General features: G+C 46.6%; 1 protein-coding gene across 1 annotated transcript in view; it reads left to right on the plus strand.

Annotated features, from left to right (window-relative positions):
- Positions 1 to 2,891: 2,891 nt before the first annotated feature.
- Positions 2,892 to 16,199, plus strand: part of PIK3R6 (phosphoinositide-3-kinase regulatory subunit 6) — a 53,189-nt gene continuing 39,881 nt past the window's right edge. Inside the window, exons 1-2 of the mRNA XM_058559731.1 lie at positions 2,892 to 3,056; positions 15,624 to 15,725. Of these exons, the coding sequence (XP_058415714.1) occupies positions 15,713 to 15,725 (13 nt within the window). The 5' untranslated portion in view covers positions 2,892 to 3,056; positions 15,624 to 15,712. The remainder of the gene's footprint in view (positions 3,057 to 15,623; positions 15,726 to 16,199) is intronic.

Raw genomic sequence — 16,199 nt, forward strand, 5'->3', positions numbered from 1 at the left:
GGCCAGCCAAGAGTCGGGGGGCGCTCCCTTGGCGGAGGATAGGGAGGAGGGTGACAGAGGGAGGAGGAGATGGGGAGATGGGAAGCCTTCTGCTTCTGTGTCTTGGTCACCGATCACTCTAGAGTGGCTTTGCTTCCACCAGCTGACTGGGTGATCTGGGACCTAGAGCAGTAAATGCGGAGAACCCTAACTCTCTCAGTTCCGATTTTGATGGATCATGTGGACTTGTTGGGGCTGTTCCTGGGAGATTGGTGCAGATGGGAAACCTGGCAAGAGCACAGCCTGGAAAACCCAGATTAAACAAGCCCTAAGAAGAACGTGTGGAGAGGAAAGGCGTCCCTGGGATCAAAAGGGCGGTGTCACCCCTCCGTGGTGATAGTTGGATGGTGCGCTGGGAGCAGGTATGGGGGCCTCGGTCCTTCCTCCCTCCACCTCCTCTTCACTCTCTCTTTGTTCCTGGTTGGCTATCAGCTGTGTGCCCTCAAAAATGAAGGCGCCTCAGCTCATCCTTGCAGGGGACAGCTCTGGGGCCGTCCACGGTCACCAAGCAGCCCCTTCCGTGGCTACCACACCCACTGTAGTTGCAGAGACAGCAGCTGATGATAAGAGGAGCAGCACAGCCACAAGAGGCCAACATCAGCTTGTGATTTCCGATTCCGTTAGGCCAAAGCTGATAAGGAGAGGGGGCCGCCCACCATGGCCACACCGCCCAGCTGCTGCTGAGTCCTGAACCTGCAAGGCTGAGTTCTTGGTCCTTTATCCTGTCCTGGACTTATTCATTTCACTCATTCATTCCCTCATTCATTCAGCTATTCATGCATTTGTTTTATTTAATAAGCCAAACATTCTCTTAACATTCTCTTCTCTTGTGACGGATAGAATAATGAATAAGACCTAGCCTCTGCTTTTCCAGAACTTACGGGGGGAGGGTGGAGGGATGAGGCAGACATGTGTCCTAAGAACTCAAATGCAGAGATGCAAGAATGAATGCGATTTGGGGCTGGTCCCGTGGCTTAGCGGTTAAGTGCGTGCGCTCCACTACTGGCGGCCCAGGTTCGGATCCCAGGCGCACACTGATGCACCGCTTCTCCGGCCATGCTGAGGCGGCGTCCCACATACAGCAACTAGAAGGATGTGCAACTATGACATACAACTATCTCCTGGGGCTTTGGGGAGAAAAAAAGGGAAAAAAGGAGGAGGATTGGCAATAGATGTTAGCTCAGAGCCTGTCTTCCTCAGCAAAAAGAGGAGGATTAGCATGGATGTTAGCTCAGGGCTGATCTTCCTCACAAGCAAACAAACAAACAAAAAAGAATGAATGTGATTCCAGTCACATGAGGGGGAGAGAAAAGAAGTAGATATGGGAGGGAGGCTGAGCCTTAGAGCAAATGATTTAAGTTTCTGGACTTTTTTTTTTTTTCAAATGGCCTCTCCTGCAAAATGAGGGGATGGAAGAGAACCAATTCAAGTCCTCGCAGAAAAAGATCAGTGACCTTTCCTTTGGTTGCAAAGGAGAAACCCAAGTGACAGAAACCCAATTCGAATGGTCTTACTTAAAAAAGAGGGGGAATTTATTGGATCACAATTAAGAGTAGATCTAGGCATCAGGGTTTCAGGCACAGCTGAATCCAGGTGTTCAAACAATGCGGTCGGCAATCTGTCTCTCTCTAGAGCCATTTACCCATTAGGCTAAATTAGATGAGAGCATAGAGTCTGTGAGATTTTCAAAGGTCTAGAAATGTGATGGAGACTCCCCAAAATATTGCTTGGCTTCAAAATGTGAAAAAAAGGAAGAATATGACAAACTAGCAAATGTGTCACCTTGGAGGTGATCTGCTCCCCAGCACTGCTCTCTCTTAATCACTAAGGTCAGCAGATGCTGTTCCGTTCTCTTCACTCGTGTCTGCTCTGCAGTCTTTGACACTGTTGATCATTATCTCCTTGACCCTCTCTCCTCTCCCTGCTTCCACGGCGCTCCACTTTCCCTCGTGCCTCTCTGACTTGTTTTTTCGGTCTTCTCTGCTGAATGAGGGATGAATAGAGGTGAGCCAGGAGAAGGGCTGGGAAGGGAATCCCACAGCACATGTGAAGGCCTGGAGGTGAAGGCCTGGATTGTTAAGGAACCACCTTCGTGCAGGAACTCTGGGAGGGGTCAGAGTGAGGGGATAGAGCCTGAGGTTGGGGATTAAGGAAGGGCCACATCAAGAAGGGCCTTGCCAGTTACGCTAAGGAGTTTGGCCATTCTCTTGAAGGTGATAGGGAGCCACTGAAGGTTGTAACAGGGTGTAATGTGATCAGATTTGTGTTTCACTGTCAGGAAGAGACCTTTGGCTGTGAGGTGGAGGCAGGATGAGAGGGAGACAGCAGGCTGTTGCAGTAATTCAGGAGAAAGACGATGGTGGCCTGATGGAGCAGGGACAGCCGTGGGGATGAGAAGAAGGGGACAACTGATGAGATAGTGCCAGGACTTGTGCATTTAGATGTAACAGGTGAGGGAGAGGGAGGCGTTAAGGGTGACGCCCAGGTTTCTGATTCTGAGGTGAGGAGCAGAGAAGTGGGTTTCGAGGGGGAAGTGATGAGCTTGGTTTGTTCACATCAAGTTGGAGGAGCTTGAGGGCCATCTGGTGACAGTGTCTGGGGATGGGGGTGGTTGGTGTGTCTGGAGCTCGAGAGGGAGGTCAGGGCTCCCTGCAACACTGCCCGGTCTGCACCAGAGGGGGCCCCTATGGAGGTGCCCCCTCCAGCCGGATCAGAATGAAGAACCTCCAGGGACAGTGGGTGACCACAGACCCACAGACACTTGTCTAGAAGCAACCTCACAGCAGGATGTGTTCTGGGAGGAGCTTTGAGGGCCATGGGAAGGGGAAGGAAGAGGCGGGGACAGAGCCAGGCCTGCGCTCTTTTCTGCAGGTCTGGAGGCTGCAGGCGAGACTGAAGACACCCGTCAGGGCTCCTCCAAGATACCGGGTTGTCAAGGGCTGGCAGCCTCCCTGGGCAGGACGGAGGGGAGCTGATCGGCGGAAGAACTTGGGGAGCTGAGCGGCAGCTGAGCCAAGGTAGGTGCTGGCCAGGGTAGGGTCTCCAGGGAGGGACCTGGGAGGCAGATCTGAGCAGAGCAGATGGAGGGACTAGGAGGAGGGATGCTGGAAGGGGAGCCCGTGGGGGTTGAGACACCCCTGCCTCTTGTGAACACAAGGCCCAGCCTTCCTGAGACGGGTTACCCAGATGTGGTGGCTACTGGGACCACTTCACTTGTGACCAAGTGAAGATTGCTCAACTCATTTTCACAAGAAGAAAGGACACGGGACACTGGGAGAAGACCTCTCCTTTCTCCTCCGAATCCTGTAAACGCCAGTAATAATAGGACCAATTATATATGCCTAGTTCTGTAGAGTACACTCATCCTCCTGTTGGATTCTCACGAGCAATTGGAGATAGGCTGGGTCCATGTTTTAATACCCATTTCATAGGTCAGGAGACTGAGGCTTAGAAGATGAAGCACCTTGCCTAAAATTTTGCAGAGGGGTAAGCAATGCACAGGACTCAGAGTGAATATTCTGGGTCCCCGTCTGCACCGCTTCTGAGGCATCGTCTGTCCATCCCTCTTCTGGGGAATTTGGTGACACTCATGCTGGTCTGGCCAATTCTCTCCACACACATGGATTGAGCATCTTCTACATGTGCAGCCAGCCCCAGGGTCTGACCAAGGCTGGGTCTCCGTCCTCGAGGAGCTGACTATCTGGTGCGGAGGTTGAGACACCGCTACGAGTGACTAACTGAAAGTAAAATGCGCCAGGGCCCTCATCAAGGCGAGGCAGCATGCGCAGTTGGAGAGAGAGACCTCCGGGTGCGGGATCAGGGAGGACTTTGTGGAAGGTGGTATCTGAGCCTTGAGGGAGAGGGAGAGTTTGTGTGCAGAGATGAGGCAACAGGCAGCCGGTGGGGTGAGCAGTGTGCAAACCCACAGAGCAGGAAAGTGGGTGCGAAAGTCGGGATTAAAGGAAAGAACAGCTGGAGATTCCCTTTGGCTGCTCAGCCGTGGAGTTTGTGGAGGACTTACAGGCGTGGGCCTGTAAGTTTATTTAGCTCTAAGTGGTTTTTGAATATCATCTCATTTAGTCCTCACAAAAACCCCAGGAAGTAGGCGCTGTTGCTTGGTCTCCTTCAAAGATAGGGAAACTGAGGCACAAAGGTTTTAAGCACCTAGCCCAAGTTGCCATAGCAACCGAGAGGCTGGGAACCCAGACAGTCCAGCACTGTATGCTACCTGCCCAGCCACTCTGCCATACGGCCTCTCCCCAGGGCCTGCTACTCACCTCTTGTCTCCAAGAGAGCTCCTCACTGACACAGTGGACACGAGGGCCAGGCTGCGGTCATCCCATCTGTCCCCAGGGCTTCCTGGTCTGCATCCAGGCCCTGCCAGATTCCTCCTAGGCTCCCTGCCCCTGGGAACAATGCTCCCCCCGCCAGACTGGCTCTCTCACATCCAGGTGTTTCCTTCCCAGCCAGTGGCAGACACAGGGGAGGAAACGGGCCTGCCCTGTCCACAGGGAAGCAGGGCCCTCACCTTCCCAGCCCCTTGGGAATCTGGAAAGCCCAAGTAGGCCTCATGGGATGAGGGTTGAGGATTGAGGGGCCCCCACAGAACTCTGAGCTCTGCCTTTCCACTCCTTTCACCCCTCACTGTGAGTCCACTGATCACATGCTCTAAACCCAAGAACCGGTGTTGTCTGGCAAGAATGCCTATCTCCACGGAGAGAAAAGCTGAGTCCTGGAAACAGCATCTGTCCCTGAAACCCTGGGGCCGTGAGGCAGCACCGGTGGGAGGAGAGGGAAGTGGATCGATGTGGGGAGCAGCAGAGCAGTGGGCAGGGGTGGGGAGGTCCCTTCTCTCTGTGCCAGAGTGGGGATGGGAGGGCAGGAGGGAGGCAGAGATGTGCTCCTGGGAAACTCCATGTCTTTCTTCCCAGGTTTTAGTCAGAAGAGGTGACACAGGGAGGTCTGGATGATAGGTTCTTGTGTCTGAACAGCCTGCCCTCGGAGCCAGCAATGGGGGGTTGGGGTGCTGGAGTGGGCAGGGGATCGTCAGAGCCTGGGATCGTCATTGTGAAACCCTGACCCTGAGTCAGGCCTCCTCAGATCCTCCTCTGTATTCTTTCTTCAGTCCTTCCTATCTGGCCAGGAAACCTTCCCCACATTATCTTGCACCAACTATGGGTAGTGGCAGCTGTGAACAGGATCCCATTGGCTTCTTTCTGCTGTATCCCATAGAGCCACCTCATGGTCCTGTGGACAGTCCTGGGGCCTATTTTACCCCAAGGCAGTGACCAGCTGTGTGTGTGCACCTGCCCTGAGGACTGCTCATTGCTAATGTTCTGTAATTAGGGAGGAATGCCCTCCAAATCCCAATTCATTGATTCACTCATGCATTCATGCATTCACTCTTTGTCTCTGATCTCGCCCTTTTGTCAAGAACTGTGAAGGGTCCAAGATTTCACCCTGCTTGTAACTAACAAGGTAGCCTGCCACAGTTTCAGGGATGCTGGCAGAAGACACGAGACTCTAGTGTCAGGGACAAAGGACTTTATCACACAGCACAACAAGCATCCTGAGTGTTACGTTGTATGGTTCCCCGTCCCTCAGGTCCCACAGGGGCAGCATGGAGGTGGATACTGTGCATCACAGCTGAGGAGCCCTGAGCTTAGGAAACCCCATTTTTCACAATGGGCTGCAAGCAAACCTGCCCACCTCTGCCCTGGAAGCAGACATTGTCTCTCTTATACTAGACAGCAAATAAATCTCCTCTCTGCCCTGGAGGGAGACACTAGCTCTCTTGTCCAAGGCCTTTCACAATACAAAGCTTGAAGAGATGATGCGGACCAAAAGCTCACAAGGCATGCACAAACCTGTAGAGAATTGTCTGCCAGCACCCTCCGACTGTCCCCTTGCTTACTGCACCCCAGCTGCACTGTCCCCTGACAACCTCAGGCCCCTCCCACTTCAGTGCTCAGCTGGCTGCTCCCTTCGCTGGGAACGTGTTTCCTGCAGATATCGCCTGGCGTGGTCCCATGCCTCCTACAGGTTTCTGCTCAGATGTCACCTCCTCAGTGAGACCTCCCTGATCACTCCTTTAAACACCGTACTCCCCAGCTCTGGAACCCACATTCCCCTTCCCAACCTTGTTCTTACAGCACTGATCATCATCTAATATACAGTTCAGTTACTGGGCTTACTGTCTGCCCCTTCACCCTCACTGCATACCCACTAGAGTACAACCTTCATGAGAGCGGGCGTTTTTGTCTATTTTAAATTATTGCCGCATCCTCAGGACCTGGAACAGTGTCTACTATATAGAAGGGGCTCAATAAATATTCCTTGAGTGAATGAATGAATGAAGGAAACCATCCATCCATTTATTAGGTCTTCAACTGAAGACCGAGTTTTCCCACCCTGTGTCTATAGGACAGTGTCCGGCATATAGTGAGGCTCAACAACTATCAAACAAATGACACAATGCATGAATGCTGAGGGCAGTGCAGAGTGAGAGGCCACAGTGAGGTGACCGTGGGGCTCCGGGGGCTCCAGGTTGTTGGGATTCGCCCCTCAGCTGCTCTCCATGCTGCCTTCTCCAGCTGTTGGGAATCTTCCCGACTGGCGGCAGAGGCTGGCATATTTCTTTCCTGTGATGTCGCGTTCCTTCTGTGACTGGTGGAAATGGGAGAGGGCAGGGGCGTGAGAGCCGAGCTCTGACGTGCTGTTTGCTTGGTCGGTGGCACAAAAGCTGCAGTCGAACACTGTAGCCCAGGTTGTCCAAGATAGGACCTGCGACATCCCCACGCACAGGTGGCAGAGGTGCCCGCCGTGTGACTGTGGCAGAGCACAATGTCCTTCTCACCACTGTATCTGTGTCCCCCTTCCCACAGGACTGCTGTCTCATTTGCCAGTGTTCTGAGCATCAACATAATCTTGTTTCCTGTGCCATTTTGTCATACCAGCCATGCCCAACAGACTTGTTTCTGCCCTCTAGCCCGAGAGCGGCTTGGGGCAGTGACTCTGTCTTGTCTTCATCCAAGGGCCTGACAGTCATGATTCAATTCATCAGGTGCCATGGAGAAGCAGAGAGAGATGCACCATAAATGTTTCTCGAGTGACTCACATGGGCACCATGGGGCAACCCCAACGCCCAGCTCACGTCAGGCATTCTGTAATTAACACTCCTCTTTGAGAACCAGGACTTGAGCTATGGAACGGCTCATGGATTGCCAACTTGTCTGCTTCCAAGAGCCAGCAGGGAGCATGCACGATGCGGTGGACATGCTGACAGTGGTGGACGCAGTCGGGAAGGGCTGGCACCAAGGGCCTCGAGGGCACCTCGCCCTTCTACAGGAGCCCACTGGCTGTTGCCACACGGAATCGTGGGCCCGGTGTTGCCAGACCTTCCAGTTATTCCTTTAAATAAAAGCTGGAAATCTTGATTTTTGTGTGAAATCTGACTTTTAAATATTGGGCGAAGAGTCACACTTTCTAAAACTGGGGCTTCTTCTGGGGAAGAGAACTAATGGACCAGAGGTGGAGTGAGAACTCTTGCTTTTCACCGTGCAGCCACGTGTACCTTTTAGATGTTTACCATCAGCGTGGTTTTTAATGCGAAAATTGAATTTTGGCAATGGACTAGGCAGAGCGCGTCTCCAGGTCCCCCCTGTGAATCTGTGAAATGGGTGCGTTGTCAAACGTATCGTGAGCACGGGGTCTGTGAGAGTGCCAGTGTGGCGACGTTGGCCGGGAGGGTGGCAAGCAGGGCCACTCGGCAGTCATTAAGAAGTCACAGGCTGGTAGACTCCAGCTCCTAAGGGCGAGGACTGTGTCTAAACTCTCAGGCCTGGCACAATTTCTGCCACGTGGATAGTGTTCCATAGATGTTCTTTGATCTACTCAGCAACCTCAGCCACTGGAAATACCGCAGGAACTAAGAAGAGAGCCAGAGGAGCTGCCCAAATAGGTGTTCCAAATCCGTGGATGGAAGTTTCACACTCTTTTCATAGATCAATTTTTCAGGCTTTGTTTCCATATTTTACATACAAGACAATCCCACGAGCTGATCTGGCTTCTAGCCCTCAGCAAATTGGCAGTTGGGTGGAATTGCAGAGACGGCTCACTGGGCTGCTGCCACACAGAGGGGCCTGTGTTCGAATTAGGGAGAAGCAGCCACTCCGAGCAGATGAATTACAGCAAACGCCTCTTTGGACGGATGAGTTACAAAAGCTCGCCCTCCCTGGCTGGGAAAATTACAAAAAGGCCAACGAAGCGGTGAGCTGGAAGACAGCCTCCGTTCCCCTACTATGTGTAAGGCACAGCCGGCCCTGCTGAAACAGGAATCCTACCTGAGGAGTCAGAAAGTAGGAGCTGTCAGCGTGGGATGGGGGCTTCCTTCACCCGCCAGCAGCTCCTGAAATCTTCACCACATGCTGGTGCATGGTACATGCCATCGGCTCCCATCGAGAACAACTTCAGAGGCGTGTTTGGTGCTTAACCCGGTGAGCTTTACCTCCTGAGAAACTCACGCTGTTCCTGCAGTGAAGACCAATGAGCTGTGATGCATTTTGAGAATGACCCAGGTTCTGCTTGTTTCCATTTCCTGTCTCAGTGCAAGCATGTCCCGTGAGGGCTCTCCCCCACACCGGTGTGGTCAGCAGCCCCAAAGGACAGGAAATAGATTACAGAGGTCTCCGCAGAGGAGCAAGGAGGCAGCGCGCAGCATCCCGGCCCCTGCACAAATATACATATATATAAGCGCTGAATAAATGTTTAATGAATGAATGAGTGAGCAAATGAATGAATAGAAGAAAGAATGAACAAATGAATGAGGAAGCTTTCTAAACTTTTTTAGAATTTTACTTTCAATTAAAAATCAGCTCAGAACACCCTCAGCTTTACACACTAAGTGCTGAGACATACACTCCTCTTTTAATCGATATCTTTGTGATTTCTATTCCTTCGAGGCTGCTCGATGTTCGTTATTGGCTGAATCCACCTGGACAGAAGTTTGCCTGTGTGTTCATTGTATTTTATTAGGGCAGAGGGTGCTCTGCGACGTTCAGAGCAGGGGAAGAAGTGGTGCGAGGGCAAGGGAGGTGGCCGCAACCCTATACCCCAGGTTGAAATCTGAGTTCTAGCCCTGGTTTCATCATTCACTGGCCAGGTAACTTTTGGCAAGATACTTCACCTTCATTCGTTCATCCACCATTTCTTCAAAATATTTATTCATTGTCTACTAGGTGCCAGTAGTGCCCTAGTTGTTGGAGTGAATAAAACACACCAGGACCCAGGGTTTGTGGAGCTCCCATCTAAATAGTAGCCAAGAAAACTAGTCAATACACAGGAAAATTTCCGATGTTGATAAAGGCTATGAATAAAGTAAAAGAGTGCGCTAGTTCATGACTGGGAGGGCTATGTTAGATAGGGTGGTCAGGAAAGGCCTCCCTAAGAAGGTGACACTTAAAATGAGACCTGAATGTTGAGAAGGAGCCAGCTGTGCGAAAAGGTGTCCCAGGCAGAGGCATGCAAAGGCCATGAGGTAGGACTGAACTTGGCAAGTTCGAGTAACACAAACAGCCATGAGGTGAGAGCCCTGCCCCCACTGCTTGTCCCCCTGTGCCGTGGCTCTGACCACACCATGTTGCCATTTTCCAGCTCCTCCCTCTAGACTGAGAATGCCCCAAGTTCAGCCACAGTCTTTCACTCAGGGTCAAATTTTCCTAGTTCATTCAAACTTCGATGTCTCCTCTTACCCACAAAAACATGCCGTGGAGCATTTTTAGAGATAGCGAACGGGCATGGATGCTTGACACTCCTCTCTTTAGCCGAGTTTTGGGTCCTTGCTCTCCCTGCCCAACCCTTCATCAAAATGGTGTCATGAAATAGTCTCTCTGGCCCCTTTGGGTGCACATCTCTCAAAGGGGGAGGCTGCAGCTCAGAGCGGCCAGTGATGGGCCCACAAGCAGAGGGTGGGAGAGCCAGGGCTCAAACACAGTTCTTCAAACTCCAGTCAGTGACAGCCCACAGCACAGGATGGGTCCGCCTCACAGCTCAGCAGCACTGGGAGCCCAAGAAGGGAGAGGAGAGCAATTATTTTATCCTTTTCTCCTCCTGATTTTAAGTTACACACACAGTGCAATGAAATGACAATGTTCTTAAGTTGAGCGGTGGGCTCACAGGTGTCCATTTATTATGATGCTTCACAACTTGTGTATACGTTATCTCTCTCTTTTGTGTGCCATCTGATACTTAATAAAGTCAAATCATCTTCTGATTTCTAATACTTAGTATTAAGAAATCAGAAGATGTAGAAATGTATTAAAATAAAAATTACCTGTAACCCCACTGCCTATGGGTAAGTGATGTCACTTTTTTTTTTTGTAGGTTAGTGTGTATCATTAAAAGATACGAGACTCATACACACAAATAAGTACAAGTAAAACTGGCGAAATCTGAACATAATTGTACCAATGTCCATATCTCGGTTATAATATTGCACTGCGACTTCACAAGATGTTACCATTGGGAGAACTGGGTAAAAGATCACAGGATATCTATTTTATTTCTTATAACTGCATGAGAATCTACAATTATCTCAAAATTTAAAGGTTAGTTTAAAGAAAGAGAACTGCTCTTTTTTTAAAACATAACTGCAATGCTATTATCTCTCTACCCCCAAATTTCTGTAGTGTTCAAATTCTCAATTGCCTCTAATGTAATAGTTTTTTGTAATAGTTTGAATTCAGATCCAAACAAAGTTCACACATTTACTTGGTTGATAATGTCTCGTAAGTTCCTTTTAATCTATAGGTCCCCCTCCCATTTATCTTCCTGCCTCTCCTCACCACCACCACCCCATCTTCCTGGCAATTTATTGTTAAAGAAAACAGGGCATTTGTCATGTAGCGTTTCTCAGACACTGGATTTTTCATCCTGGTAGTATGTGTCAGCATGTTCTGTATTTCCTATGAATTGCTAGTTGGATATAGAGGCTTAGTTGCTTTTAGAATATATAAAAACTTGCACAAGTTTTAAGAAATTAAAATTGTTAAAAGGGGTGTATATTAAAATGTCAGTCACCTTCCCACCGTGGTTCCTCAGGTGTCTTCCTCAGAGGTGCTGGTGTCTTGTGTGTAAATGATCTCGTTTTATAAAGCTGTGAGAGCACCATTGAACATACTAAAATATTCTTGTAAGTTCAAAGACACAAAGAGCATTCCTTTTTTCTGTAAATTCTAGAATTTGGTAAAAACTATATAAGTATATAAGCACTTGATGCCAGTTACAAATTAAGACATGGGTTTCTCTTTTTTTTCAATTTACATATAGTAAAATTGACTATTTTTGCTATACAGTTCTATACATTTTAACACATGTGTAGATTAATGTGACCATAACCACAATCAGGATACAGAGCAGTTCCATCACCCCAGAAAGTTCTCTGTTGCCCCTCTGTAGTCAACCCCTCTCCCTACCCCCAACCCCTTACAACCGCTGATCGATATTCTGACCATATAGATTTTCCTATTGTTGAATATCATATAAATGGAAGCATACGGCATGTAATATTTTGAGTCTGGATTCCTTTACTCAGCGTAATGTCTTTGAGATTCACACATGTCATTGTACGTATCAATAGTTTGTCTCTTTTTATTGCTAAGTGTTCCATTGTATGGCTGTATCAGTTTGCTTATCCATTCACCTGTTGAAGGCGTTGGGTTGTTTCCAGTTTGAGAGCATTATGAATAGAGCTGCTATACATATCTGTGAACAGATTTTTGTATGAACATAAGCACCAGTTAAATTCAGTTGGTTGATGGTATTATTCAGTTTTTCTATATCCTTGCTGATTTTCCATTTGCTTGTTCTGTCAATTACTGAGAGAGATCTGTTAAAATCTCCAACTATAATTGTAGATTTGTCCACTCATCCTTTAGTTCTATTAGTTTTTCCTTTATATATTTTGAAGCCCTGTCGTTAGGTGCACACATGTTTAGAATTGTTATGTCTTCTTCATTAATTGACCCTTTTGTCATTATGTAATGACCCTCTTTATTACTGGTAGTTTTCCTTGCTCTGAAAACTACTTTGCCTGATATTAATATAGCCACTTCAGCATTATTTTAGTTAGTGTTTTTGTGGTTGTTTGTTTGTTTGTTTATTGTGGTAACATTGGTTTATAACATTGTATAAATTTCAGGTGTACATCATTATACTTCTATTTCTGCATGGATTACATCACGTAATCCATGTAGTTAGTGTTTGCATAGTATTTTTTTCTGTTCTTTTACTTTAAGTTACTTATGGCATTAAATTTGAAGTGAATTTGTTGTAGACAGCATAGAGTTGGTTTGTTTTGCTTTTTTTTTTTTAAATCTATGCTGACAATCTCTGTCTTTTAATTGGTGTGTTTAGACCATTTACATTTAGTGTAATTATTTATGCGTTTTCATGTAGGTCTATTATTTTATTATGCATTCTCTATTTGTTATTTCTGGGTTTTGTTCCTCTGATAGAGGGAAAAAGCAATAAGGATTCTTCCCATGCCCTTGGAACCATAGTTCCTTTAGTCAGAAAGAAGAATTCCCCTTCATCAGAATTTTAGGCACCTGCATGGCCTCTGTTGCTGTTACTGCTGTCACAGGATTGCCTGGGGGTTATAGCAGGTGAAAATGGAAAAGAAAAAGGTAATTACCCCATCTCTCTAATCCTTAGGGCCCCTTTTCTCCCCTCAGACCAGAAAAAGGATTTTCTTCTAGCTCTTTTTGTCTGCCCTCAGTGTGCACTTCTGAGTTTCAGGCTGCCTTTGTATCTAGGCCAGGGTATACCAGAAGGAGGAAAAGCAGAAAACTCATTGCCAGATTGTTCTTACTTCAAATACTGGTTTCCTTCCCCATTCTGCCTGCTATCATGCACTTTTCAGAATCCTTAGATAGCTGTTCCAAGCATACCATCCAGAGTTTTTAGTTGCATTCAGTGAGAGAGTTACAGTGGAGGTACTCACTCCATCTTAACCAGAACTAGAACCTCCAATGTCACATTTTGATGTTTAGTTTTTCCTGACTTTTTTCAATGCATACATACAAATTTAGAAATATACTTTTAAAAATGAATGTATTAGAAATGTTAACTGTTTCGTTACCTACTGTAATACTTCTGAAAATATTTTCTATTCAGTAAATATAGATATACATCATCATTTTTCTGACTACCTACTATTCCATTGTACAGATTACTCTAATTCATTTAATTGATACCCTATAATTGGGCCTTTAAGTTTCTTCTGTTTTTTTCCCCATTATAAACAATGTTTTTTTGTGTGTGTGTGAGGAGATCAGCCCTGAGCTGACATCCAATGCCAATCCTCCTCTTTTTTGCTGAGGAAGACTGGCCCTGGGCTAACATCCACGCCCGTCTTCCTCCCCTTTATATGGGACGCCGCCACAGCATGGTTTGCCAAGCGGTGCATCAGTGCGCGTCCAGGATCCAAACGGGCGAACCCCAGGCCGCCGCAGCGGAGCAAGCACACTTAACTGTTTCCGCCACCGGGCCGGCCCCATAAACAATGTTTTAATGAACATCGTTGTACACAGTCTTTATTCACTCGTCCAATTATTTCCTTAGGATAAATTCCGAAAAGTGGAATTGATTGGACAAAGAGTATGTACATTTTGAATTTTGATACTTATTGCCCAACTGCCCTCCAGAAAAGCTACGCCAATTTCCATTCTCACCAGCTGAGTATGACCGAGCAAATTTTCTCGTATTATCACCAATAGTTGACATTATCTTTTCTAATCTTTTCCAGTGGTATCTCACATTTTAATATTCACTTCTATGATTATCACAGGCTAAAATTATTCACAGTATAATTTTAATACATTGAATTCAATTAGTTGATATTTATTTCAAACTTTAATGTCTATATTTATAGGTGAGCCTGACCTATTCTTTTATTGTGGTAAAATATAAATACCATAAAATTTGCCAGTTTAGCCATTTTAAAGTGAACAATTCAGTGACATTAAGTACATTCACAATGATGTGTAATCATCACCACTATCCATTTCCAGAACTTTTTCATCATGTCAAATAGAAACTCTGTACCCATTAAAAAATAACTTCCCCTTCCTCCATCCCGTCAGCCCCTGGTAACTTCTATCATGCTTTCTGTCTCTGTGAATTTGCCTATTCTAGGTACATCATATAAGTGGAATTATATACTATTTCTCCTTTTGTGTCTTACTCATTTCACTTAGCATGATGTTTTCAAGGTTCATCTACGTTGTAGCATGTATCAGAATTTCATTCCTTTTTAAGGCTGAATAATTTTCCCTTGTATGTATATACCACATTTTATTTATCCATTCACCTGTTGCTGCACATTTGAAGTGTTTCCACCTTTTGGCTGTTTTGAATAACGCTGCTGTGAACATTGGTATGCAAGTATCTTTTAGAGTCCTTATTTTCAATTCTTCTGGGTATTACCTAGAAGTGGAATTGCTGTGTCATATGGTAATTCCATGTTTAACTTTCTGAGGAATCGCCATACTGTTTCCCACAGCAGCCGCACCATTTTAAATTCCAACCAGCAATGCACTAGGGCTCTAATTTCTCCACATCCTTGCCAATACTTGTTATTTTCCCTTGTTTTTCTTTTTAAAATAGCCATCCCAAGGGGTGTGAAGTGCTTCATCTATTTTTTTTTAAACTATCTTTATTAGATTTTGGTATCAGGAGTAAGCTGGCTTTCTCAGAGAATCCTTCCTTCTTTCTCTATGCTTTGGAACAGCTTAAACAACGTAGAAATTTTCTTTACTCTGCAGGTTTGAAAGAACTTACGAGAAGAACCATCTGAGCAAGACATGACACTTGTTTAGAGCTAGTTCTTTGACAGCTTTCTCTGTTTCTTCACTGGTTTCTAATATAGCAGTTTTTCTAACTCTTCTATAGCCTTTCGAGTCATTTTTATTTTCCTAGAAAATCACGTATGATATAGAAGGTTCAGATTTTCTTTTTGGCTACAAACATTGATCATTCCCAATATTGTCTCTGTTCTCTGTCTCTCTAGATTAGCTTTCCCGGGTATATGCTTATTTTTTTTCTTCAAAGAAGAAGCTCTTAGATTTGTTCAGAATTCTTCTGCTTTTCAGTCATAGAGTTTGTTGCTCTGGGAAGAAGACTTTGGGAGCCCCTCCCATTTGGGTCACAGTGGGGCAGCCTGGGGTCATGGTTGAGGGCGTGGACTCTAGAGCCAGATGGTCTCAGTTCAAACGCTCATTCCTTTACTTACTAGCTATTTGACCTTGAATAGTTACTTAACCTCTCTGTGCTTCAATTTCCCCATCTGTAGAATGAGGAGAAAATTATACCTACCTCATGAGGTTAATATTCATATTAAAGAATTGATAGTTTTTAAGTGCTTAGAAGAGTGCCTGGCACATAGCAAGCACCATATAAATATTTCTTAAATAAATCTAGACTTCCCTCCAGTGTACTAGAAGCGTAGGTCACCCAGGAGCCCCTCATTCCCCAAATATGCTTCTGTACCTTCCCACCACTTACGCTAACTGCCTCTTATTTTGCAGAACCACCTCTGTGCAGAAAAACAACCACTTTACTTTCCATTCTGCTGCCTGAGACAACCACATCCTCCTCACACACACACCAGGCTTCCATGGAGAGCTCAGGTCAGTATGGTTAGGGGGAGAGGGGTCTAGTGCACTGGGCTGCATAGTGGGGAAGGCCCCTCTCAGAGGCGAGAATACCCCCAGGGCTGACAGGACCATCTCCACCCAGCCAGGCTGTGAGACCCCAATTCGGCTGCCCAAATATGAGAAGGTCTTGAGAGACGGACATCCACACACTTGTGTAAGCCCCAGCTGCTTACAGGTCACTGAGCTGGACACTGGGCATAATGACAATAATAGCCAAGATTTATTACCAAATGCCTGCTTTTATTTAACAAAAACCTATATAGCACCTACAATAACAAGTAGTGATAAAAGTACTTGACAATATAACTCATTTAGTCTTCATAATGACCCCATAAGATAATATCATTATTGCACTCATTTTACAGAAGGGGAAACTGAGGCACAGAGAGGACAGGTATTGTTCCCAAGGTCACATAGATATCGTACGGTCAAATCAGGATTTGAACC

The sequence above is a fragment of the Diceros bicornis genome, chromosome 18, assembly GCF_020826845.1.
Source record: "Diceros bicornis minor isolate mBicDic1 chromosome 18, mDicBic1.mat.cur, whole genome shotgun sequence".
In the NCBI taxonomy this organism is placed as follows: domain Eukaryota; kingdom Metazoa; phylum Chordata; class Mammalia; order Perissodactyla; family Rhinocerotidae; genus Diceros; species Diceros bicornis.